We start from the raw sequence: 27789 nt of genomic DNA, 5'->3' as shown, positions 1-27789 counted from the left end.
CTAATAATTCTACTTGCCTTACGCAACCAGACTGTATTTTTTGAATGGAAGCTAACCGAAAATTTTTGTATTTTGTGTCATTATATTTATTGTAAAAGGCATCCATCGTATTCTTTTTTGTCCGAGCCACATGGCTTTTCTCATTTCCTAAAACAACAGTTACTCATTTTGAAATAAACTTTGTTTGAAAATGTTGCTTTGAAAAATTTTCAGAAATGAAATTTGCAGAAAAAACCAAAGAAAATTCGATTGTATGAATTCAACGCTCAATGAAATATAAGTCACTGTTATAAAGTGTCATGAACTCATAAAGTGTTTATTTTCGCTGGAATACGGCCTCCGGTGAACATATACAAAAGTCCAAACCTTTGTTGAGAATTGTCAAAAATTCGAAAGGAAAACTGGCTAAAAACTATTTTAAACAATTATTAAAGTATCAAAGGCCTATGGGAATTAACCGCACAAGGCGGTTTTTTTCTTGCTTTTACGACGATCCGATCGCAAACCCTAACAATTATGATATGCTCTTTTTCTTTTCAAATTTTTTGAGTCCTCAGCAAAAAGACACTCATTTTCCCTTCTCACCGGTTTTCAATCCCTTTTCATAGATTTGATAGACCAAATTTTGAATTCGTTTTTCTTCTTTTTTAATTCACACGAAACTACAATCTAGATCGCTTATTAGAAAAAAACGAGAATTCTCTTCATCCTGAGCAACGATGATCTGATAATATTGAAAAAGAGGTAATTGGCGCCTTTACTGATTCTCATTACTTTCGATTATCCCACAGTTATGGTCTCAATAGTATGGATGATTTCTAGTCCCATGAACCCTCAGATCTCCTTTTTCTTCCAACCATCTGTTGACAACCTTCTCCCTTCGTTCCATTGACCAAATTTGAATTGGTTTCGTGTGCACACGAAGAGGCTTTTTATCCTTTTTTGACTCATGATAATTAATTTTATTACCCCATCCTTCTTTTTCCTTCTCTTTCATTCACCGGCTTGCACTTTTAAACAGAACCTTTGATGATATCATTGAGAAAACCTATCGACAAATTCAAAAGTAGGCAAACATTGGGAAATTTGAATTTGTTGGAAAACATTCCTTCGCCAGATTGGCAACCAACTTAGAGAAAAATCTAAAAACAAAAAATTACAGTAATCCCAACAACAGATCTTATTAATCGCGTGGGAGGAAAAATTCAGAAAAATGTCCTGAATAACTAAAGAAGAAGGATAAACCAAAATGTGAAACGACTTTACAATTTTGACATTTTCTTCATTTTTTTCATTACATAGAGAAGTGATCCTCCGACATTAAACTACGATTAATTTTCAATTATCCCCCTGCAAAATTTCCTGATTCTGAAAGAGATAGATTTTGTTGAATTTGATTATTCTTTTCCAGATTCCTTTGTGAAAATTCGGTGGTTTACTAATTCCTTAGTTTCCAGCTGAAAAACTATTTTGTTTGAATTTGTATTGTGTCATTACAGATAGTAGTGTCATTACAACTAGACAGAACATCGAGCTCTTACTGTATTTCTCTTCGGATTTGGCTTCATTTTGAATAAGTTCAGAATAGATGTTTTACTTTTCTGCTTTTCCTTGTTTTTATTGAGAGAATCTTTTTTTTTTGAATAATTTTGGATTATCAGCCGCAGGGAAACATTGTGCAACTTTTTTTTCAAAAAAAAAAACCGTCTATGTGAAGTTTTTATTATATTTTTTTGCTGAGATGTGAAACATTTTTATATATTTTTTTGCTGAGATGTGAAACATTTTTATATATTTCCAATTCTCTTTCAATTCATGTTAAATAGACTTTAGAACAATTGCAACTTTTTTACTCTTTGATTTTTAAAAGCAGGAAAATATTTCTGTTAAATTCTCGAAACTTCAAAAACTACAGTTGCGTAATTTTCATACTGTCCCCAGTCGTTTTGAATCATATCTACTTTGATCATTTATAAAAATCTGAAAAAATTTATAGCATGAATATGATGCCTCTGAACCAAGGAGAGCTCAGCACTCTAGTCACCTCATGCTACTGCTGTAGGTCACCAGGGTCTGAACTCTACTCGGAGGGAGGAAGTTCGGAATAGGAATACTAGAAAGTAGGAGCTAAATGATATGAAATATGCACTTAAGCCATGGCTTATATAGGGCTGATAGTGGTCAGTAAAAGGGGCGTGGCTACGATAAGGGGCGTGGCTACAAAACGTGCTCGCCTTTGTTTGTCATCGCGGTTGTTAATGGCGGCATTCGATTGATGATGTGATTGTTATGAAAGTACAACTTTTTGAATTGGAACATGAAAAAAAAATGACAGTAGAGCTGGAGAATGGGAAGAAACGGACTACGTTTGAAGGGTTTGGGCAGAATCTAGTGGTATTTAGAAGAAAATGTGGTTTGAACTAGCATTGGAACTATAATATTAAATTGGCCGGAAAGAAAATTTCTAAAATATTTTTCGGATTCTAGTGTTTTCTTACAAATATCAAATGATCCAATGCTTCCCTATTGACAGTTTTTTTGACTGTGAATGAATAGTCCTTGCAAAATCACATGATTACGATATGTTCCTTGTAACAACCGCGCTCCAACGATATATTTTTTTCGGGATATTTTTGATGACTCATCAAGAGTCTGTTGAGAAATTTCAAAATGTCGACTAGCTGGCAAAACAGTTTGTGAAAAACAGTAAAAACTCATCCACAGCTTGTTTAATTTTTCAATTCAATCGAATCCCAAAATAATTCATCCCTCATTTTTATTTTAAGGGAACTGCAACCTTGTAAATCCAGATTTTGATAAAAATTTGAGAAAAGTTTAGGAATAACTTATCTAGACACTTTTGAAAGTCTTAGAATCCCCTCACCAGTTTCAGCCTAAATATATCAGTTTCAGTTCCAAAAATCGCGTGATCAAAACATGAAAGTTATTCTGCTAGTGTTAGAATTCAACAGGATTTCATATTTTAGATATTGATCAAGATTGTTTTCTAATTTTTGCATTTTTATCGATTTGTGTTACCAGCTTGTTTGCCGAGCCTCCGGCGCTTCAAACAGCTGGCTGGCGCGCTTATGGCGCGTGTTTGTCACTTCGCTCCTTACTTTAATAAAACTATTTAAAGTTTCTTACAAGGGAGGTGTTTTCAGACAGTGTTTGAGAATTTCTTGAAAATTGGTACACATATACTTTCGGACATGGTAAATAACGAGACAACTTTTTTTCGTGCCCCTCGGTACCTAGAAGCTGAAAATTTGCGTCTGAAATTTCACCCCATTTTCAAGTCATTCAACACGCGACTTCTCCCTTTTTCTTATACGCATTGGGGAAGCGTTAAGAACAGCGAGGTGTGGTGTAGCGGCGAGGAGGGAGGAACAATGTCTGACAAGGGTTGGGTTCAATCCCTCTCTCGGCCAAAACTTTTTTTTTGTTTTGTTAAAACTCATACGTCTAAAACTTCTTCAAATTTAAAACTTTAAAACTTTATGAAAAACTAATATGTACCAGAAAATAGATTTTTGCGCTCGCCGCTACACCACACCTCGCTGTTCTTAACGCTTCCCCAATGCGTATAAGAAAAAGGGAGAAGTCGCGTGTTGAATGACTTGAAAATGGGGTGAAATTTCAGACGCAAATTTTCAGCTTCTAGGTACCGAGGGGCACGAAAAAAAGTTGTCTCGTTATTTACCATGTCCGAAAGTATATGCGAACCAATTTTCAAGATATTCTCAAACACTGTCTAAAAACACCTCCCTTGTTAGTTTTCTTTAGTTCTTTAGACATAACAATTCGAAAATTTTAATGGTAGATCAAATATGGTCTGGCAGTTTTTTTTCCTTTGGGAAACTTCCCTTATTTGAAAAAACGGAATGACATCCATTATCTTTGAAAATTGTTGTATTTGCACTGAAAACATGAGTATTGGTTCTGAAACTGATATCAATCGGCTGGAACTGGGAAACGGATTTGTTCCCTTCATAGTTTATCTGTGCGGATTCTTCAGATTCAAATATTTTCTCATTTTTACTAAATAATCTTATCTTACCATATTGAAAATTTTTCTGTAAGTGAATATTCTTTGAAGAATCACATGAATAGCATATGTTCCTTGTAACAACGGCGCTCCATCGATAGTCTTATTTTTCTGATTTTTTCGATGAATCATCAAGAATCTGTTTAGACATTTCAAAATGTCGACTAGCTAGCAAAACAGTGTGTGAAAAACAATCGAAAGACATTTACTGATTATTCACTTTTTCAATTCAATCAAATTCTAGAAAATATTCATCCCTCATTTCTAATCTTCAAATGTTCTAACTTTGCTGGAAAAAATTGGGATCTTCGCTCATTTTCTCATCATATGCGTATATTTCTATATATTGATGCAAAATTTGTATCGATCTGAACATTTTTCTATTTTTTTTCACACAACCATTAGTCGGATTTTTACAGTCATTTTTTGAAAAACCAACAGTAAAGAAAATAAATTAACTATTTTATGACATGGCATTTTTCGAAGGAAATAAATCCGTGAATGAGTCATAAGTCATGCAGATATTCCAGAAATCAATACAGATTCGAATACAACTTTTTTCAACCGACAGATTTTATGTTTCTGCAATGATCGTTCTCATAACCCCTTTTTTCTTCTGATTTTCCACAGGCTGAGATTTCAAAAATCCCACTCATTTTGTAATTGCTTTATTTAGGACTGTTTGTCATTGATCTGTAATTGCTTTTGTGTCACTCCATGAAAAATCATGGGCATGAAAAACTATAAGAATCTATAAGAATCTGAAACTAAATCTGAATCTAGAATATAATAGGTAAGTTTTATTGAACATATAATTCGTTTTCTTCTAAATGAACAAAACCTTCCGATTGGTCGTCATTGACATATTCCACATTTTCAGGTGAATTCGCCAAGAAGGAAATATGAATTATCGAGACGGCCAGGAGGTTATGCGCGAACGCCTTCGCATCGAAAACGCTCGTGCCCGCTGGGACGAATTCATCTTCTCGGATCGCGGATACTCTGCGTCGGATGGATCTATCATTTTCTCTTCTTCGTCTGGAAGCGAGAGGGGCTTCTATTCGGACAACGGTTTCTCCAGCGTTGACGACAACTTTGGTACCGATGGAGAATTCGTTGGAGGAATCGTCGATTACATCATACAACAACAGGGAGTATTCGATATCGATGTGGTTGATGGATTGGTCAAACCATCCTCTCATAGAGGTTCAATTGAGGATTTTGTCTCCGACTTATGGATTCTCGATCGCAACGACGAAATTAATGAGGATTACTGGGCTCGTCTTGCCGAGCTTAACGACGAGGACCTCGGTGATTCTGGAGCCGAGGGAGACGTTGAATCACAGGATGGAGAGGAGAGCGGAGAGGAAATCGGAGAGAAGGAGGAAGAAAAGGTTGTTGGTAACGAGAAGAATAATGAGGAGTAGACAAATGGTTCTAGAGGTTAATGATTTTCTTTATTTTCTTATTACCTGAAGAATTACGTTAAAAAATTTCAGGAACTCAACGCATATTTAATCTCCATCTGCTCATCAGTTTTCATTAAACACCACTCTACTCTTCCTTTCATTTTCAGTTTTTTATGTACAAGTTCGATGAATAAGGTAAACAACAACGTATTTTGAAGATCATTTTTGGTCACATCGACCACTTTCAGTGGTTGGAGCTCGGCACTCCAGTTTCCATTCACTGAGAGTTGTGGAAGCTGTGAAACAGAACTAAATTGAGAAATTGTAATTCCCGCAAATTTTCAAAGATTTCAAGTTTTCCAAATATTTGCTCAAAATTCCAAAATTTTTTTAAATGATCGGAAACTTGAGATTCGAGCTTCAGACTCCCGAAAAGAGTCAAAATGGCCGAACAATCAACTGAAAAGTACCTTGTTGTGCTGATATCTCATTCACCGGTTTATGTATATCACTTGTAAATAGCTGAAATCAAATCACTTCTCCGCTTGTAATTTTTTTCTGTCGAAGTCCTTCAATAAATATCTGGTGTTTAGAGAGAACCAGAAAACCTGAATTTGCAAAGTTTATAGAAAAAAATGAATCATTGATCTGTTGGATACGGTTTCAGAAAGAAATGTGCATTTAAACGGGGTACAAATGGAGCTTGCACAACTGACAACAAAGAAAGGAATTTATATTCAGAAAATATGTTTATTCGGTAGAAGTTGTTTGTGATGCCTCCGTTTTAGTTTGTTTTGATTCCTTCCGTTCCTTTTTTATTAATTGGTAGTCTACGTTCACTTTGTGCGTTTCTAAAACTGCCCACAATTCGTCGAAGCTCTCCCGGATTTTTAATGTCTCAGCAATCTTCTGTCTTTCCTTTTCCGCTAACGCAAAGTATTCGCATTTTACAAATTCTCTTTCTCCATAGTTCCACGCAATGAGTCTGTAACAAAAAGAGAATTATGAACTTTCTTCCATAATAATATTTGTAAAGTATACCTTTTCATGACTGGTTCCTCACTACGGTAATTCTGTGTTTTAATATATGGGCTAAAGTCTATGAAGATATCAACGTCCGCTCCATTTCTATCCTGAAAAAAACTTTGTGTTTGTCAAAGCACAGAATAAGAACTTACCAGTGGCCCGCATTCGAACCAATATCGACTCGATTGTGGCACTCTGTCAAATCTGAGCTCACATCCAAACAAATCCAAATATTCGAACGCTGGACTGTCCACCGGAACACGTAGAGCCTCACTTCGTTCGCCTGTGAATTGGCTGTAAAATTCAAATGAAAAATGGTTTTTTTCGTTTACGACTTCACTTACATTTTCACAACCGACTGTTTGGCAAAAATTTTGACTGATTTTTCAATTAAGTCAGTGAGACGGATGGATGGGACCTTGATGTCTCGATAAACCTCTTTCTATTCATCCGTACCGTGCCCGAAAATCATATGATTGGTAAGCTGATCCGTTGGCTTCTCGTCCATAATTCTTTCAAAATCCTGACTGCATAGCAAGCATTTCAGATTGATGGGGTACTGAAAACACTAAATATTTTTTAGACTGCCTGATTGCAAGAAAAAAATTCAGGTACAAACTTTGATTATAAAATCAGTTTTTTTTTTATTCTGACGAGGATAATCGACTTTCTGACGGCTAGGGTAATATTTTTCTTCGAACAAAAAACTCACCTCACGCTCCTTCTTAGAATCTCCTGGATTGGATGGCACGATTTTTAGCAGATGAGTGCTCCGATCGATCGCGTCCCGGAACCCACTGAGCTTAAGCTGTTTGAGCTCTTGTTCAGCTTGCTCTCTAATCTCCTTTGCTTTAGCTTGAATCTCCCGAAGCTCCTCATTCGAACGACAGCAGGCTTTTTTGGTGCTTGCCTAGGCCTAGAGCTGTTTTTCGCCGCCATCGAAGAAGCGTTTCCGCGAGTATTTTTTCCAGAGAAAAATTGTTGACGATTCATTTCAAACAATATACATTTAAAAAATTCAAACAACTAACTTGGAAAAATTAACTTTCATAGTAAAAAAACAATAGCCAAATCAAAAAATTGAGGCAGAATAACTTATTCCGCAAAAAATGAGCCAATAATTAAGCTAGTGAGTGAAAATTGAAGATGGCCGGGCCGGGCTGAAGCGTCAATGTTCCCGGCCCAGCCCGGCCCGCCGGCCCGCCCTTTCTCAGTAAAAAGAATTTCCAATGAAAAATTGGGAAATTTTTTTGAATTAAAAAAGAAAAAAAGTTACATACTTTTTAAAATTATATCAAAGTTGAAAGTTGTCAAAAAATATAGAGTTTTGATTAAATTTTCGAAAAAATATTCAAAAAAGTAAGCTTATGTACAAACAGCGGGCCGGCACTTCATCGGCCCGGCCCGGCCCGTAATTTTGCAAGTGTGTTATTAGGTAAAGCGTCGGCTGAAAATGCACGAGAATCAAGAAAATGGGTTCCGAAAATCGAAATATTCTCAAGTTACGGTAATTGTCGTTGTGGCATCTTCGGCCATGGTCACCGGCGTTCTTTCTTGAACAGCTGTCTGCAATTGTTTTCTACCCGCATAATACTTCCAATTAATTAATGTGGGTTCAGTGTTGAAATTTTTCAAGAGTTCGCAATCCGATTATTTTTATTGTTTGGTTTCCAACATTCACTATCCAGGCAGATTCATTCGAAAATCATTCTGAACTCTCGTCAATAAATTTTCCAGATGTTTCTGAGGCCAATTTTTTCTCAAACATAATAGAGAATGATTGATGACACACATAATACATAAAATGCGGTTTTGCAGCTGTATCTTTTCAAACTCAGCCCAATTATTTTTTTTCTCTAATGCGTTTCCAATTGCCTATACACTGAAGGCGGAGATTCACAGTTATTATGGTGAGGTTGTTTTGAGTTTTAAATTTTTGATACATCAAATTTATTGTTATTGTTTGTGAGACCATCGGTCACAAATCTACCCACAGTTTTTTCTTGATAAATATTTTTTTGGCCTATTAGATAAGGTTTATTCTATGTATATCAATTGAACAGTTTTTCCAGGTAAGATTATTTCGAATTAAAAATTTTTAGAGCCCAAAATGACGTTTATTGGTTTACAGATTTTCTTTTTTCGAAAACGTTCTCCTTCAAAAATTGTACAGCGATTTCTGAATATTCTGGTTCCCGCTCAACAATTCCCAAAACAGCCAAATTATCTCTTCTCGCTTGTCAACAACCCAAACCGTTCAAAACCAAGCGCAACCTTAATTACCCTAAATAGAGACAGAAGGAGAGAGACAATACCTTGGTGAGACGATAATCTCCCTCAAACGATGGAAAACATCTGTGCTACTGCGGTGGGGTCAATCCGACTGTGTGTCGGCTTCTAAGAAGGAGTGGACTATCTGGACCATCAATCTTCCTCATGGGAACCTCACTCAGTACCTGTTGTTTTGCCAGTTCGGTTACTGTTACATTTTCTCATCGGTCTAGAATTTTGGAAGTAATTTTTTCAAATATTGGATTTTTGTGATTTTTTAAATATCCCACACTAACTTCCGTTTTGTAGAATCACAGTTCAAACTATATTGTTTCACCTTACCAATGTATTCCTTTTGTCCGAAATAAACGCACGTTGCGAGCGGATATTACATTGCTTGTTATATAAGACTCAAGAGTGAACTACCGTATTCTTGGGCCTATTTCATATTTTATTTATTATTTCTCAGTTTTCTAACGATATTCATAGTTTTTCCTACGATTTCCTTGATTTTAATTAATTTTTTCAAAATTTACGTGAGTGAAATAAACGAGAAACTTGTCAAAAACTGAAGGAAAACGAGAAAATATTTAAAATAAGCTAAAAAATGCGATAGTTCGCTCTTCCGCTCTCGATTTGCATTGATTTATGACAATAGTATTATATTAATCCCCAATGGAACCCATCTGATTTTTCTGCATTGTTAAAGGGCCCCTACTAGCGAGGTTGTCACCCAATACTTTTTCTGATCATATTGTGGCCTGAATACTGTTTATATAATCGTTCATAATCGTCCCAAAGATCTAATCGGTGAGAATTGTGCAACTTCGCACGTCGTTCATTTGGGCGAACCACACAAAACGTGTCAGCACAGAGCGATTCTGTTTTCATCCTAATCTACAATATCCATACATGGTTTTCTTTTATGATGGAACTGTCATTTAATTTGAGTTACACGGGTTTGGAATCATAACTTTTCTCGTGTTTCATAACTTTTGTAGTTTCATTTACTCAAACTCCTTATAATAGGAAATGATAGGTTTTGAAGAAAGCGGATTAGCAGTTACTCAAGAGTGGGCTACCCAGAGAGTTTGAATGTCTAGTAACCCATCCGCAAACAATACCCCCAATCGATGGTCCCCCGGGGTTTCTTTGATCCCACCGCGTACAGTGTACAGTCCCGGTTCACCTCGTCATTCTCCCTGTCTGCTAGTCATAAATGAGAGCCCAGTCTGTTTGCGTGTGTCAAGGAATGTGGAGAACGTCTTCTGTTTTACAATGTCCCGCTCGTAAATTTGCCCCCGGATCAGGTGAAGGTTGAGAAAACATTCTGTGTATGTGTACCCGTTTTGATGACCAGACAGTTCTGTTGTATTTTTGCTTACTGTCAACCCCAAACAATTTTTGGCCAGTTGCCTCCTTTTTTATCAATACCTGTGCTGTGTCATCCATATTAATCATGTTCTGTATGGAAAACTTTTTTTCGAATTGATTTGTTACTAAGTTTACTGGTAGAAATATAGATCTAACTGTTTTAAAGTCATACTGGCCTTAACCTGAAGTATACGTTGCTGGCAAATATTAGAAGAATTTTGAATATACACAGTTCACGTAGGAGCTTCGTTAGTACCGTAGTTTAAGTGTTCTATACAGAAAAATTCAAATTTCACTTCTCTGAAATGAATCGGGGGGTTTTCCACACACAAAAAAAACTGACGATATAAAACAAGTATGATTTTTACCCAACGGCACTTTAGAACTTCTAATGAACTTCGAATGAAGTTCCGCTCTCTCACAAAACTTATTTTTCGGCGCCTGAGAACCTTTTGTCGTTCACTTCCGGTGCTAAGACTTGAGTTCAGTCGTATGACAATCAAGATTTCAAATATTTTCGAACTGAGAAAAAAGAGAGTTAGCACAGGAGTCTCGTGTTCGATGAGTAGTGAGAAAAAATTTCTCGTTTTTCCACACTTTGTCTGTCCTTTCCACAACGATCAATCTCTTTCCACCCGCTGTTCATCCGCCAGCTGTGTGCATGTTTAAAAAATAATTCACGTTTTTAAAAAAATTCATTATTAAAATAGACCTCTCCGTCGTTTCTCCTGGCGGCAAAATGTGTACAGTTAGATTCCAGGTCTGAAATACTAAAAACGTTTAATTGAATTCCACAATTCCTTATCTAAGATTGTGCTTAGGCTGAAAATAAACTATTTTATTAGCAAAGCAATGTATGAAGCAATGCAAGTCTACAAGCAAAAATGAATTTTCCCATAAGTTTCGAGATTTCACTTTTTTCTTCCACCCTTCTTCAGAACCTTCCCCACCTTCTCCTTCTCATACAAAAAACGGACAGTATGTGTCACGTTCTGTTCTCTGTCTCTCTCTCCTTCATCCGCACCGCCGTTGGGGGTCTTTCCCTTGGATTCCTACATCTTCCAAAAAATTAGGACCGCCCACTTCTGAGAGCCCCCCGTTTTTTCTACGATTCCACACTTGCAATCAGTTGTTCAGTGACAAGTGATGGAGTGTTGGTGGGGGAGAAGACAGATACAGACTATGACATAACTTGTGCTCCATACCTACTGATAACTCTATTTGTCGACTAAACACTTTTTTTCTCCATACACCTCTTCTGTGAATATTTTTCTTCTTACGATATCTTTGAAAATTTGCGAATATGGTTTTCTATTGCTATCTCTACATATTCCAAATTGAAGTTTCAGCATGAACTTCCGATGGCTCATTCTTCTGGTGTTCCTATTTCGGACCGCATTACCACTCTCGGAAGAAGTTGTCATCGTTGACACTCTGACCAACTCCACAGCTTTAGAAGAACCCACAGTGAGTTTTATTTATCTTCCTAGTATTTTTTTTCTCTCGTGTGCCTCCCCGAGGCTTTTTCGACACATGTAGGAAAATAAAATATAGATAAATCTATGTCAGCTAATGACTGCAATTTATCAACAAAGTTTATCTAGGCTAGGTGGGGAGGGACCGCTTTCTATCTGTTGAGTCATCATTTTCACTTGTTGTGTGTCAACTTTGAATTCAATTGGGATGGGAGGGGAGGTTTGAGAAGACATCTTTTTTCCTATTCCGCCGGAAATCAGTGTTGGAAAAAAGACGTAAAATAATGTGGAGACTGTAGACAGATAGGGATGATACTTATGGAATGAACATAAATCGTTGACATGTCAACCCATTTTCGTAGAGTCATAAATCTCAATTACACATGCCGGCTTTTTTTCCTATTGCTTCCGCGACTTGATTGATAACGACTATTTGTGAAAAATGACTGTGATAATTAACGGCAACCACGGTATCAGAAACGAGGCGAGAAATAGCGAGAAAAACCGATTTGATTTACTAGCAGCCAAAAATGAAAGTGACACTAGTTCACGTTGACTGGGTGTGATTCAGAACAATTATAAATCAGAAAATATTTGAAGCGTCACAGATCAAGAGAAACTTAATATTAGAAAAAAAAACAATGACCCTAGTGCGCAGTAAGGGACTATGATATACAAATATTTGAATTTTGAGTAAATTTTCAGGATGAGTACACATGCGACTGCAACGACAAGGATCTTCTGGAGAAGGGCAACTACACATTGACAGTTGAAGTCAAGAATATGCAAGTGCGGTTAGTAGAGCCCTTTCGTGATGCAATCGCTTTTATCACAAGTGAGTTTTCTTACTTTACAAGATTTTACGGTGTCAGGTTCACTTTGGTAAGAAAATAAAATCAATGTTTATTCTGATTAATAAGTTATTGTTTCCTTGAGTCACAGCCATACCTGCAATGGGCCGAGCCGGGCTTTTTTGTTTAGAAAAAGTTCTAAGTTTAGAAAAAAAAAGTTTAGAAAAAGTTCTGAAATTTCAGATTTTTTTTCAACTGTGGAAAACCCGATCCCCCCGAACCAAGCTTAAATTTTCACGTATCGTAAAACACGTGATGTTGACAGAAATGCTTTAAAAATGAGAATTTGGTGTCAAATAACTTTTCAAAGATTTTTATTCGAGGGATCGTATTAATTTTTTTAATTGAAGAAACATCCAAGAATATTTCTCAAATACAGACAGTAATTGTTGCGATTTTTGTCATTAGCAGTGTTTGAACGTATTGGTTGAACAGTTCCCAGAATGAGCGTAATTTTACTTCAAATTATATTTTTCAGTTAGAAATTTCCACTATTACGTGATCCGAATTTACTTGAATATCAAACAAAAACCTTAATTCCCATATTACAAATCGAAATCTTTTATTTCAGGTGAAAAACAACACCTCCTCGACTACATCCAATTTGTTGTACTTCGCGATACGAAAGCCACCTATCCACTACTCTTGAACTATACAGAATACGCCTCTTCATTTGATGAGCTGATCAAAACATTCAAAAATATTCTGAGCACTGAAAATGTAAGTCTTATACTCACATAACTTTTAGAATGAGGTCGTCTAATTTAGGATATTTTGTTGAGTGGGATCAAGTACGAAGTGACTACTGCTGTCCAGAAGTTTTTTACGAGTCTCCTTCCTGATATGTTCCTGTGTCTATCAGTTGGAAAGTGTCGAACGGTGCCGCTGGAGTATCAGAATTGCATGACGGCTAGTACCGAACACTGGTCTGTTTACATTGGAAACACTCCGAACAAAATGGCTGTAACGTGAGTTTTTCATACACTTCTAAATTTTATTAATCAGTTTTCAGAATAGCCGAAGCCATTTACCGTTACCGAAAAGTCGAATTTCTTTTGGTTGACATGCATCAGCAACTTATGAATGCTCAATCTTTGACTATAACTGATGAATGTCTGAAACAATATGTGCATTCATTGCCCTGCAATTGCACACTTTCTGGAATTGTACGATGCCAGTAAGTTTTGTTGTTTTATTTCCTCAATTTACAGTAAATTTTTTTACAGAACGTCTTGTGCTACCTCGATGGAAACCTGTTTCGGTAAATATTCTCGTGAATGGGCAGCTAAATTACACTTGATGAGAAATATGACAAGTACGAAGAAGTCATTTTTGGATGAATTTCTGACGGTATACTGATTTATGGCGTTGAAAATTAATATTTCTTGGTTTTTCCAGCTTAGAAAGACAATATTTTCTGTTATTCGACTGTTCATTGAACGGAAATCATTTGAATATGCTGCATACGTTTACAAAGCATGTGGTCCACTTGGAGAAATGATAATACATCCATCGAAACACGTGGCGCGCATTCACTCTCCAGGACCGTTCGTTTCTCGAGCAGACGGTGCAGTAAGAGAGGTTGGTTTTTTGGCGGCAAGCTCTTTGTACCCCGCGCATCTTCCGTTACGTAATGGGACTCATCACTCATTGTTTACTCTCCAACTTTCCAACTTTTTACAGCTTCAACTCTCGGCGAAATCGTGGGACCGATTTGGACGAAAAATCTGTGACCATACAGGTGTGGTTGTACATCCTGGAATGTGCTACGATGGAACAAAAGTAATCAAGTGAGTGATGTGTTTTTTGAAAAGCCGGAATTGGGGAGTGCATGGCAAATAGGGATGAGAGCAGGTGAACATATGGTATAATTAGGTAATGGGAGAGGCGAACGCCTTTTAAATAGACGCGCATTTACCGGATAGAGTAAATAAAAGTGGGACAGTAGAAGCATATGACTTCTGGAACCGATCGATAGCGAAAATCAACAAATTAAAACTATTATTTTTTTATAATCAAAACTTCCTATAAAAACGAATTTTCTGAACAAAAAATGATCAATTTTTAAGCATTGTAATGATTAAATTTCTTCAAACTTTGAAAGATTTTTGAAATTCAAATCATTTTTTTCTTATTTCATACTGGTTATCTAGTAAAACGTCACTTCCATTCTGAGCTCAATAATGTTGGTTCTTGTTATAAAATACAAATAAAATTAAAAAAGGTCAATTTTTAAATGTTTTGTATATTGAGAGTTGTTGAATTTTTTAAAAACAGAACTCGAAATACCGTTTTTTGCTTTAATAGAAATGGGATTATTCTGTTTACTGTGATTCGGGTCAAATTGCTATATATCACGTTCTATTAGATTATAAAATAGTTTTAGCGGAACAGAGTCATATTTTGGAGTGATTCAGAGAAACACCTGAACAATTTCGAGACTTTTGAGTTACAAAAACGTTTCTCATTTTCTTCTCCACCTTCAAAATTCCATTTTTCAAAAATCTTTGTTGAATCTCCTCTTCAATTCGTTTCGTTTTAAACATAAATCTGATTTATTGAATCAAACTTCCATTTTTTTTAAACTTTTCTATTTGACCTGACCAAACACAAATTTGAAGATTCCAATGAATTTTTGAGATTTCTTTGTTCTTTGAAACAAACACGTCTTTTTTTGAAGAAGTTTTTTGCCAAAACAGATATGACAATGTTTATTTCTCGTAATCAAGGAAATAAAAATGCTTTGTTCCCATAGAAATTGGCAAATATAAATATGCATAAATCTTGAGATATGAATCAGGTGTGCGCATTTTACGATGGTTTTGTACATATACCAAGGTTGAGATGGTCAAGTACTAGAAGTTTATTATAGAAAGGATGAGGGTCAAAAGTAGCCATTGCATGTCACTCAAGAGCACATTTTGTTCTTCGCCGGCGGTTCGTAATTAACTATTTCATTACGCAGCTCACGTTGTTCATTGTCATAAAAGAAAGAATTTGAAAAGAGAAGGATGAGAAAAGATAATTACGTGGGACGCTTTTCTATAGAGTTCGGGAAACCGAGAGTATTCATAAGAGCATACATATTTGGCAGTTCCAGTTAATTAATGACTCTCACTTTCATTCCTTGTCCCGAAGATGTCATTCAAAGTAACCTTTCATTCCTATCAGTGTTATCATTTTTTTCGTGTCGGTCAGAAAAAAAATTTGCATGTCCATCCAGCACCCGTAGTTTCCGAAATAGTGTATAAAACATACTAGACTCAGACAATGGCTCATGCCTGTCGAAAAAGAATTGAGGGAAAAAGTGGGCGGGGCGACGCCGGGGAAAGAGGGAGAGTTGAAGACCAACGACGACGCGGTCGGGTATGTTCAGTCGCGGTCTCGGAAACGAAGAAAAGGGCCTTCACCATGCACTCCCTACTGATTATTCTAGCGCCATGTTTACTTTTTAATGGATTAGCAATGGCCAGTGCCAAAAATTACAGAGTTGAACACGAACTGTTGCCGATAACCAAAGATGTACGACCAAGGCCAATGGTGAGTCGAATTTTTAATCTTTTAGAACTTTTAAACCTATTTTTAAAACCTTCATACTTTTTTGTGTAATACAGGAGACCAAGAGGTAACAGAGGTTTTGTTAAATGGATTTTTGTTTTGAGAGCCATCTATCCGACTATTGCACTCTGCCCTCTTTTTTCAATTTTGTAAAGTGCATCTTCTGAAAAATTCTATGAAGTAGGGATTCTGTGTAAACGGCTTATTCTATTAAAAGAGGTTGATTACTATTTCCCACTGAATAGGAGCCTAGTAATTAGTACTGTTTGTTTTACACCTTCTGCTTAATGTATGTTCAATAAGGCACCAAACGGTTCCATGAGCTTTTCATATTTGCACATATGAAGAAAGCAAAAAGCGTTGAGGTGAAGGCTAAAAAGCGCGGATCCATTTGTAAAACAACTCGAATTTGATAAATGGGTGGCTCCCGTAGCGAGGCTGCCCTTGGGGCCTTTAGAATCATATCGCAGCGCAAAAAGATTTTTTTGGTTCTTGTCAAAAGGAAAGCCATCTTTTTCCCCATCGTTCCTCCTTGTCTCACCTTGAACATTTCCCATTTTCTCATATGATAATGGGGTGTGGAGTGAAAAAAAAACACAGGGAGAGAAACAATTGGTGAATGTCTGAGATAGGTAGTAGGGCTGTGTGATTTGTCAACCGAGACAGCAGGAGATTGATTCTTTATTTTTTTTTCGACATCTTTCTTACAAATACTCTTCTGTTGCATTTGGAGGATGACACAAAAGAGCGTCTGATTGACTCAAGGAACATAAAAAGAGGCGGCAGAAATGTTTGAGCCGTTTTTTGTGAGACACATGAAAGTGTGGGTGCCAAGTTGTCAACGCCCAAGCCATTTTTACGATTTCTGGAATGGTCAACTCTTTTTTAGTTTTTTTGGGTGCGTCCTAAGAGTCACCACCATCTTAAGAAGTAGACAACACACACAAGACTGGTCACCACCCAAAATCCCCCAGAGTATCGTTTGGACCCACCGCGACGGGTGACGGCACTTCTTCACTAGGAAAACTCTTTTATGTACTTCCCTCCATTTGAGAAAGAGCTTGATAATTCGTAGTGAAACGAGTGCTTCTATGTACAAAGACAATGTGTCAGAAGTTGAATGATGATTTTGTACATCTCCGTGTAGCGGAGGGTGGATAAACGGGTGGGATGAGAAAAGCGAGAAAAAAGGGGAGGAAGGATGACCGGAAATTGCGAAATCGGATATTAATTCTGGGATTGGTCATGCAAAAAAGGGCCCGTTTACCATTGAATATTTAATTTGCCGGATTTTCGGCAAAAAAAAGAGGAATAGTAATCCAATAATACTTGAGAATTGAGAAACCAAAAAAAAGTTATAGTTTCGATAAAAAGCGATTTACACTTTTTGAAGATTTTTAAAACCAGATGTACCATACTTTTCTAGTCAATCAACCTATCGAAAAGTACCTACCGTATTTCATCTAATAAATTAGCCGAACTGTCAACTTTAAGCTTATATATCTCTTTTCCTGTAAGAGATATAAAAAAGTTATCAATTAACAAAATACTGATGAGAATTTCGAAAATATTTTGCCACTTTATGATATCTTCCACAGGAATCGAGATAATTGAGCTCAAAGTTGACGGTTTGGGTGGTCTTTTCACAGGGGAAATGCGGTAAATACCTAATACGCAGTGTCAGAGAGACTTTTAAAATTTAGACAAATTTTTCATAATTCAAATTGTTTTTCATAATTCAAATAGTCATTCAGGACTGAGCATTTTTTTGAACTGTTACATTCTGTTATTCATACAGTAGGATTTACTGGTTTGAAGTGCATGGGTTTGTTCCAAACAAACGGTTTGTTCCAAACACATCCATTTGCATTTCTTATCCCTTCTCTCTCAGCAAAAAGTCGAAAAAAGACAAGAACCAACGTGTTCTTTGTTTTCTTGCCCATTTCGGTTATAAATTAGTTTTATCCTTCCCCCCATTCGGTTCCCATCTCCTCTCATCTGCCCATCTCCAGTATTGTTCCGCCCTTCTCCTCTTTTTTTCAAGAGAAACTGACTTTAAGGAACCATTTTAATGCGTCCCTTTTTTCTTTGAACATTCACCGCCAAACAAAAAACAGAACAAGTTTGGAGCAAACCAGAAGAGGGCACAAATAATTGCTGTGTGCTCGTGGCGCCCATTTAAAGAAAAAATAAAGAATCAAAGGAAAGGCTCTAAGGAACAAGGGAAAAGAAAAATGAGTGTGGTGGTCTCATATATAAACGTATAGTTGTTTATAATTTATGAGAAGCGCGCCACCGTCTCAAGGAATCCCTTGCTCTTTTTTTTTGCCCATTTTTTATTTTGGTGCTTATGAAAAGTGCAGAAGGATTACCAATAGTTACACTGTGGAAAACGAATGCATTGTTTTAACCTTTTTGTAACATTCTTGACATTTACGGACCCACAGAAACAATTTGAGGCAATTATTCATTGCTTCCAGCCATAGGGAGAGGACCTCAATTGAGAAGAGTGCAAACATTGACTCAGTGCCACCAAAATATTTTTGTGGAGAGAGAGAAAAGGCCTCCTTTTCGAAATGGGTACCCTTCTCCATCCATCATTAGGAGAAGAGGGATCACTTGACACACTTAAGCTCTTTTTTCCACTGCTTCCCATGCCAAGGTGACACGGACGAAACTAGTAATTTCGGATGGCACATTTCTTTCCCCTTTTTTGGTTATTTTGAGAAAAAAGGCTGATTCTGACACTTGAGAAACACTTGGCGCTTCGTAGAGATAAAGATCTGTCAGCGCCATCAGTTCGTCGTGAAGAAGTAGAGGGAGAGTGAAAAACACTTTTTTTAATGAGGTCGCGATGTGATATATACATGGAATTCATTGGGTGGCCAGTTGATTTAATGACTTATTTTGTATTGGTTAATTGCAGATGGATTGGATCGAGAAGAAGAATGAGAAGAAAATCGCTGTCGAAGGATCGGCAAGTCCATTGTGGGATGACGAAGACTCGGATGGTTTTGAGGGATCAGGATCAGGAATGCCGCCAATCATCATTGACAGGAATCCGGTGAAGGCTGTTATTCAAGAGGATCATCCAAAGAATATTGGTAAGTTTTTTTTTGATCGAAGGTTGAATAGAAGGGGTTATGAATATTATATTTTGAAGAATTTAATTCTCAGTGTGTCATAAAATGTCTGAACAGAAATATCGGGGAAAGCACAATTTACAACTTCCGTTTACAGACCTCTCCACGAATCCAAAAGGGCCTTCGGTCATTGTCACCGAACAAGGAAGTCAACCTGATGGATCTTCAACTGTATCTGCTCTCACGTCACTTATCATCATTGCAATCATTCGATTTTTCTAATTTTTTCCTCTAGTCATCAATTTTCCGTTAGTGATAGTCTGTACCATCCCGGTCTTCTCTTTGTGCCCAATTCTCTTGTTTTCTCCGTCATTTTTTGCTCATCCTCCCACTCAGACCAAAAAACGTTACGCCACAATTTATGGGTATCCATCTTCCTCTTTTTTCTTCTCTCTTCAGCTGTTCATCAGGTTTTATTGATTCGTGAATCTACCTCGGGTTGGATTCACTGTCAGTTTTATGTTATTTCTCAAATTCTGGTTCATCCCTTTCACAGTTTTACAGCAGGCCCATGAATCGAGGGCCGTTTTTTTTTCGAAAAATGATTTATTTCAAATGGCGATTCTCAGTTAATAATATAATATGTACGAATAAAAAACATCAAAAAATTTGATGAAACCTTTTAAAAATCATTCGGGACATACATCAACGTGAGAATTTCAGATGGATGAAGCTCATAAACATTTCCTTTTTTGCGAATGAAACGATTTTTGCCAGTTTCCAACAGTTTCTTATTTCCTCCCAATGTCATTTTTTCCAGAAAATCAAGTTTGAAGCTTTTGAATAAATTCTGAAAATATTTAAATTTTTTTGAGAATTGAATGCTAACTTACATCCAAGTCTAGTATTTGAGGCACCGCGTATTTTGCAGCTTTGGCGCTATCATTGTGATAAATGTGTTCAAACCGAAGCAGTACATTGTTTTTACCGTCCACACGATTTTCTAGCATCTCGATAGTAAGAAAATTGAGCCATGGAGGAAACTCGTGAATACGTTCAGGTGACTCTAGTTGTCTATTGAATTCGAACTTCTCTAGATTGGAGTTGTTATAGAACGCCAACACTGGCTGATGGAAATTTTCAGCGACAAGTGGACGGAGTTGAGCGGCTGATTCCTGAAGTTTCAGATTTATCAAGAATCATCAAAAATACGAAAACCTCCAGATCCGTGAACAGAACAATATGCTTTCCTTTTGCTACCAGACCACGACCATCTTTTCCAGGTTCATCCAAAGCTTCCTCAACTCCAAAATGATCATCATAGAAGCAACGGCGATGCAGCATGATCTCTACAACTCCCTCGTTAGCCATCATCCCTTGAGCTCTATCGGTGATCACACTGAACTGATTTTTATCATCCTTGATATATCCAAAACTAGTGATTGGATAGTAGTTTCCGGCAACTGGTTCAGTGTCATCATAATCAAAAGAAGTGGCTCCATCGAAACTAAAAGAGAAAAGCAATGATTATTACAGAAATTTTTTTTCGAACATACTATCTTTTCATAACCTGACGTCCATTAGAATCGGTATACGACACACTCTTAGAATTGATCTCCGTTGTGTATCTCGTAACAAACTCTTTTGTTACAGGATTTTTGAACTCTTTAGGAATTGGCCCAACGATCCATTCAAATTCAACATAGTTTTTGTTTTTTGGAAGACGAACAATTTGTGAAACGTATGGATTAATTTTCTGACGTACTTCGTTGGTCACAGAGCCCTTCACAACTTCCAGCTCAATTTTCGAATCGAATGCAATTGGCTGCTGAGATTTTGGTCGGAAGATGTAAGCTCCCGATGGTTGGTCATCTTTTGAATCAATTCCTTCATAGAAGAAAAATTCCTGACGAATACTTTTCAAAAGACCAGTTTTCCTATTCTGAAGGGATGTTAGATATCCTCTGTTGTCGAATGTTGCAATCAGATGCTCGTTTGTAATTGTTGTATTTCCACTTGGATTCTTCCTAACTTTCCGAACTTTTCTCTCTCCCTTAGAGACAAAAACTGTAGAGTATCCTAATGGTGGAATTGAAACAAAGGCATGGATTTCGTATGGCAACTGGTCTGTAGAATTCAGTTGAGCCACTTTGAATGTTTCAGCAACCTGGAACAATATATTTTTCCGAAATAAAAGGAGGTCAGAAAAGAGATGTCTTAGAGTTTTTTCTCGGCGCCCCACCTCTAGCGTTGGGTGCATCCCGTGAAACCTGTGAATGAAGAGAGCAACAACCTTAAATTTTCAACCGATTCATCTTGGTTTCTGTTGAAGATATAAGAAGTTATCAACTACTAAACTGTTTATTATAATATCACAAACATTTTATCAGTTGATACATTATTGATACCTTGAATACAAGCTGAAAAAATTAGCTCGAATTGGGCAGTATAGAAACCCTTCTATTACAAATTTTACGGCAAGCGAAACTCCTCGAGGGGCGTATATAAACGAATTTTAAGAGACTTTTGTAATGACCCCCACTTTCGAACAATAAAATATTACCTGACTTTTTATGACTTCTTTTTTGGAATTCTTAACTACCGCTGATTCATGTTTGTACGGAATTCGAACTGTGAAGTTATAATATCTAGCGTGAGAGTTGAATATCACTACAGCAAATTCATCGGAATTACTGTAATAGGCACAAAAACTTTTTAAAAATATACTTGGCGACTTACCTTATTGGCTGACAGATGGTTTCATTCAGTAGTGGACACAGAATCAAATTTGATTTGAGCGCATGTGGATGGAGTTTATCCATGTAGTCGTTGATAACATTCTTAAAAATGGTTCATTAAAAAAAGGAAAAAAATCAAAAGATCACCTCTAATCCACTTATTCCTCGCGCCAACTGTTTTTCATAATCTCGAGTTACATTCTCTTTCGCTGTTCCTCTGCAAAGTTATATAAACATTTGAATTTGGAATCAGATCTGAAATCAGATTCAACTAACGTCACTGCATCGTGATGCTGCACTAAACCACATGCTTCCTTCAGACGCGTCACTGGAGAATTGATACTTGGATTCAAATCAGCGAGAGCTTCCAACTGTTTTGCCAATTGCAGCATTGAGCTGGCTTGTCGAATCATTCCCTTGAACGCTGGACGGCTTGTGAAATATCCAGTCCAATAGGAATGTTTTCCAGATGCGTAAGGGAAGAAATCGTCAGCTTTGGTGGACAATTTTGGAGATCTACGTTTTACAGCTTGGGTGTAACAAGCTGGGGTGGAATAGATAACTTTGACTTTCTCGGATTCCTGAAAAATACTGTTTTCAATTGACTTAATACATTTTTGACTCACATCAGCATTGACATATTTGATAAGCTTATCCAAATTGACGTACCATGAATTCGCATTAGTGTACTGGAAATCGCTTCCCATCAAAAGCATAACCTGGTTTGTGGCTTGATGAGCAGCCTGAAAAATCAATTTTCACTCCGAAATTCGCAATGGTCCTTACTTGTTTCTTGACATGCGCTACAAAATCATCAACTTTCTCTTTCACATTATATTCCTCCAGTTCTTCATTATCCATGATTGGATCATCACCACATAGAGAATCCCAGCAAAAACCCTCCGGTGGTCCATAATTGTCATTGAAAAATGCGCCAGTGAAAATCTCGGATTCTGAAATAGATTTTGAACTTATCTCTCTTTCTCTCTCTCTCTCTAGGTTGCCACTCACCAATGTCATCCGATGCCTTCCAGTTGAATTCCAAAGTTTTATTTTTCAATCTCACCTCCTTTTCGAGATAGTGAATACGCGCGAAGTAAAGAGATGTGTAATTCATCTGGATCAAAAACAAAATGACGTGGAAATCTGAAACTGAATACCTGCGCATAAATATTAGCCATTTCTCGAGAATGTCCGAATGGGTCGATCTGCCACCCAGTTACTGGTTTACCGCATTTGCCGAAAGTGTGGCTCAATCTCTTAAAAAAATCCTTATTTGACTTCTATTCTTTTATTCTTTTACAACTTGACTCACATATAATCCTAATGTCATTTGATCAAGAATATCAACATAATGAGAAGTAGCCTCATCATTCTGTACCCATCCACCACCGATCATCTCAATTTGTCCAGTTTGTATCAAATATTTGAACTTTTCTCTGTTTTTATCTGTAGTGGTTGTCCACCATCTCCACAAAAATCCAGTTTCAGCAAATGAAAACCTTCTCTCCGGATTTTTCATGAGTTCTTCAACAACTGTATTATAGATGTATTGCACACCAACAGGAACTAACTCGGGCTTGGCTGAAATATGTAAATAAAAACAAGAAATCGCCTAAGGCGATGTGCTGAGGAACTTCCGGAAAAAAGTTGAGACAAACCTCCCCAAAAATACTGATCCACAGTTTTGATCCATCCCAGATCATCATGAGTATGTGGAATCAAATGTGCTGTGATGACGTTAGGATCCGGATCGGTGGCATGACAGTTCTAATTTCTCTTATGTTCAAACGTCATCATGCTTTAACTTACATCCCATGCGCATTTTTGAGCTTCCTCAGCATACGAAAATTTTATTAGGAATAGAAGAAAGAGTATTTTACCCATTATGGGTGAATGATAGTTTGAACGCAATAAGTTGAGAATGAGAGACTAGCCAAGGTCAAATGATAAGAGTGATGAATGTTTGTTGTGTTTCAAGCAATCACCTTTATAGTGGTACGCTAGTAAGTTGATACCGTATAAAGTATCAAGTTATTCGTATCAGTTTGTACCATGACCTGTTCCTGATAAACATTTTTCTCGTCAAGTAAACATATGGATTGTTTAGAATGGACGGAGCATAGAGTATAGTATTTGTGAATGGTTTAAGATCAGAGGTTGAAAGCCAGTTCCAGACGTGATAAACAAATTTTGCAAAAAGTGGGTTGTAACGTTTTAAAACTGAGATGTCTAAATTGGGTACCTGAAAAAATTAAGAAAATTTTTTTTCACGTCAATTCATAAAATTTTCAGAATACAATACCATTTGAACTCTAATAAAAGTTTACCCGGTATGTGCACTTTGACCTTCTAGTTTCCTATAAAAAACCTGTCAACTAATGAAACATCGGTTCTATTATGATGAACAGTTTATTTGTTAAAATTTTTCAATGTTTTTTGAAATAACCGAAATAATGAAGCTTATAGCAGAAGTATAGAGTAGCATATTGTTGGGGCAAATACAACAATTTGACCGCATTTTTTTAAACACTACTTTAGACGCGTAAAAGTGAAGTGGATGCTGTTGAATAAGATGAGACATTTTGAGGTCCATTTAACAAAGATAAGACTCGAATTTTGTAGTTGAGATTTTTTGTAAAAATTCTTCTAAATAAATTAACGGCTTCACGACGCTAAACTAGTGTCAGTGGTATTATTTGAATTTTTGTTAATTGGTTGCTTTGAAGTGGCAGACCTCATTTGTATGAAACTCTAAAAAATTTAACCAAGTTACATCTTTTGGTTCTGTAAACATAAAAATTCTTTATAATTATCTATTTTCAGACTTCAGCGATTTTCAACTCAAATAAGGTAAAATGAATAAACTGTTTGATCGGTACTGTCACACCGATTACATACTTCAATTTGTTACAGCTGACTGTTGTTCTGAAAATTTCAAAATTTCTTTTTGATCAATTCTTGGTTGCTTTTTTGCTCCTTATTTCTAGTAGCCAATTTCCAGCTTTCGACTATAAAAAAGTTCATTATTTAAAACACACCGCTTGTGTGGGTACGCGCGTTCCCGTGATACATTTTTGTCCGCGCAAAAGGCATTTCTTTGGGATTAGTTTGGCAAAGCGATGGTTTCTCCTTTTTTCTGATATGCACCACAACTTCCTTCCTACTTTGCCTAGGGTTCAGTGTCAGTCGCATCATTCCGAAACTGCGCTCGGTGCAATGAAATTGAAATTGGAGTGGTTTTCGCTGGCTGCTCCGAATGGCAGATGTTGAGCAAATGTCCTTGCTCTCCGGTCGTATTTTCGTTTTTTAACCGAGATTAGGGTAATCGAGACATCACAAAACATTCATTTACTGACTCCTATTCTCATTTCTCTTAGACTCATTTCTTCTTCTCCCCCATTTGTTCCTTGTCCCCCACGATACCCCATACAACCATGAGATCCTAATCGAAAAAGAGCACACACCACCAGTTGGATAGGGAAAAGGTGCTAGGAATGACAAATCTGAAATTGGTGCGCGCGAAATTGGGACGCAAGCTGTCACAAGAGGTTAATTGATGAGAGTGTAATTTCTCAACTAGTGGGTTGCCTCTTTCAAAAAAAGGAAAATTAAACGCGTCCCATTTTTGTTGGTAGACTTCTCATTTTCTCTAAATCTCTTTTGTTTCCTCCAATATATTGACAATTACATAAAACCAACCAAATTTCACATGAAACCCCGCCCACTTCTCCAAAAACTGACCCTCCCAAAAAATAGGGGCTATTTGCTGTTTCATGTATATCTACGTGAGTTTATATCGCCTACGTTTCTTCTTCTCCTCTTTTTTTTATTTTTGCTGTTTCTGGATACCGCCCGGAAGTATGTTTTCAAGCAGTTTTCTACTGAAGCGAGACAAAATTTCTTAGTTGACCAACTAAATCCAAGCATATTAGCAGCAAAAAAATTTGGAGCTGCATGAAACCACCCAGAAAAAATGTTCACATTTTTCGTGAAACCCCCTAACCCTAACAACCAACGTATCTGTTCTGCGGTTCTTCGCTTGCAATTTGTTATGTGTTAAACAATCCGGACCAGAGCAAAAAAAACTCTTGAGTGGTGTGGGTGATAATCCTCTTCTCACCTCGTGTCAGCTAATTTCATTACGTTGGCTCCCGAGTTGTGGGAGCACATACACATACGTATGCTCCCAATCATTGTCCCTTCATATTTCATTTGCCTCAATCTGTCAGGTAGTTAGTAAGAGAAGCGTGAGCCCTGAGTGCACCAATCGTTTGAATTATGACTGTTCAAAAAGATTTGTGTTGGAGGGATGGTTCACCTTCTATTTTTATTTTACAAAGTTCTTCTATTGATGTTTTCTGTAGTTACTAAACTCTCAATTGTTTTTTTTTCTGATTCCTCTCGGTATTACTCATTCCTCTCTCCCAGAAATTGTCTGATAAAAATAAGTGGGATTGGTTTGTAACCAATTATTTTCCTCGAATCGAAGTAATTGGAAAAGGTGGAACCAAAAAAACTGAATGGGTTCGAGAAACCAATATCCGCCTTTTTTAAATTCAATTTTGGCATGATCAACAGAATTAAAAAGCTGTTTGTAAAAAAGCAAAAGTCTGAAATTGTAACATTTCTGTTTTTAATTTGTCTTTTTTCAAAATCTGGCCTACTTTTCCAGAATTTCAAATCAATAACTAATAAAGTGGAAAAGATTCAATAAAGTTTTGTAAATTTTGCCTGGCCAAACATGTCACGGGTTGGGCCACATTCAAAATATTCTGTGCCGGCTCTAGTAAAATCAAACAAAATTCTAAAAATTTTTAAGTCACTCTAGACACTTCTGAAAACTTCAACATCTGCTTGCCAGTTTCAGACGAGTTACATCTGTTTTATTCTTTGAAAATTGTTTTTGTTTGCACTGAAAACTTAATTTCTGATACTGATACTGGTTTACCTCGATTGAAGCTGGCCAGCTGATTTTTCAGTTTTTAGAAGTGTCTAAACAGTCTAATCTGAACCTTGAAATTTTCATCAAAACCTGCGTTCACAAGAATTAGAGGCTTACTGGTAATTATGATAAACATTTTGGAGAAACGTTTCATGAGGACCAGAAGAAATTTTCCGGCTTTGATCGGATAAGAAAAATTCAGGCTGATTTCTTCGAATTTTCAAGAGAGGTTTCAAAAATATTAGAGAAACTATCAGAAAACATACTGTAATGTTCCCAATACAGTAGTCCCTTGATTCACCTTTCTAACCTGAACGACATCAATCATTTAAACAACATCACATCAGAATTCTTTAGTTTATTTCACCCTCCCATTTCTCCCCTTTTCCAGAGTGCAATCCAATCTTCTCAATATTTCAACGTGAAGCTTCAGAAAAGGTGAGAAGAAACCGAGAAAGGGATATAGGGAGAGAGCATTTATGATGTTATTGGAAATATAAAGAAAAGATAGAAAAAAGACAAGAGGGTTCTTATCGTCCATATAAAGACGATGCCCCAGTTTTCCTGTTCTTCTTGTTTTTGAACTTAACTTCCATGAGCCGTGAAAAAAGTCTGATCCTTTTCTTCCTCTCTTTTCCTTCTTTTCCTTTTCCGCATCTCCCCCCCCCCCCCCCCCTCACAAGAAAATGAAATACATCTCATATGTGTTATTTTTTCATATCCCTCATGTTCTCATATGTTACTAATCACCAGTTTCCTGCTGTATGTCAAAAACGTTCATGGTCCGTGTTCCACACAACAGAAATCTTCCCAAACCACCAAAGACCTTCAAAAATATAGCAAAACATCATCCACCTCTATTTTTGTACAATGCACCTCGATTATTCGCTACACAAACTGTCCTGTCGTCCAGTCCACCCATCCGGTTCTGTGCCTCGTTTAGTTCTATCCAGGAATTGGATAATTTTCTCCTTTTGGAGCACCAAAAAAAGTGTGCGTGAGTGGTGCTCG

The 27789-nt window shown here is 36.8% G+C and overlaps 4 protein-coding genes across 4 annotated transcripts; 2 read left to right on the top strand and 2 right to left on the bottom strand.

Moving 5' to 3' along the window:
- Window positions 1-4950: 4950 nt before the first annotated feature.
- Window positions 4951-5475, top strand: CBG27705 (the record flags this gene model as incomplete). Its single annotated transcript, XM_045239644.1, has 1 exon — window positions 4951-5475. One exon carries the CDS (start codon window positions 4951-4953, stop codon window positions 5473-5475), a length of 525 nt encoding a protein of 174 aa, XP_045099545.1.
- A 732-nt stretch (window positions 5476-6207) lies between these two features.
- Window positions 6208-10215, bottom strand: CBG27704 (the record flags this gene model as incomplete). Its single annotated transcript, XM_045239643.1, has 6 exons — window positions 6208-6442; window positions 6499-6590; window positions 6636-6766; window positions 6940-7042; window positions 7196-7317; window positions 10140-10215. The coding sequence occupies 6 exons, from the start codon at window positions 10213-10215 to the stop codon at window positions 6208-6210; spliced, it is 759 nt and encodes a 252-aa protein (XP_045099544.1).
- Window positions 10216-11478: 1263 nt separating this feature from the next.
- Window positions 11479-19377, top strand: Cbr-lon-2 (the record flags this gene model as incomplete). Its single annotated transcript, XM_002644543.2, has 11 exons — window positions 11479-11595; window positions 12309-12438; window positions 13026-13174; window positions 13223-13422; window positions 13467-13631; window positions 13681-13804; window positions 13853-14035; window positions 14138-14244; window positions 15943-15994; window positions 18939-19116; window positions 19253-19377. 11 exons carry the CDS (start codon window positions 11479-11481, stop codon window positions 19375-19377), a joined length of 1530 nt encoding a protein of 509 aa, XP_002644589.2.
- Window positions 19378-19777: 400 nt separating this feature from the next.
- Window positions 19778-23720, bottom strand: Cbr-aman-1 (the record flags this gene model as incomplete). Its single annotated transcript, XM_045239642.1, has 13 exons — window positions 19778-19945; window positions 19989-20270; window positions 20314-20602; window positions 20652-21262; window positions 21632-21788; window positions 21835-21935; window positions 21981-22050; window positions 22110-22576; window positions 22620-22786; window positions 22900-23092; window positions 23149-23417; window positions 23495-23603; window positions 23646-23720. 13 exons carry the CDS (start codon window positions 23718-23720, stop codon window positions 19778-19780), a joined length of 2958 nt encoding a protein of 985 aa, XP_045095442.1.
- Window positions 23721-27789: the final 4069 nt, after the last annotated feature.

Source organism: Caenorhabditis briggsae (genome assembly GCF_000004555.2).
Source record: "Caenorhabditis briggsae complete genome, chrX, whole genome shotgun sequence".
NCBI lineage: Eukaryota > Metazoa > Nematoda > Chromadorea > Rhabditida > Rhabditidae > Caenorhabditis > Caenorhabditis briggsae.
The sequence above is the reverse complement of the archived record's forward strand: the minus strand, read 5'-3'. Positions and strand labels throughout refer to the sequence as shown.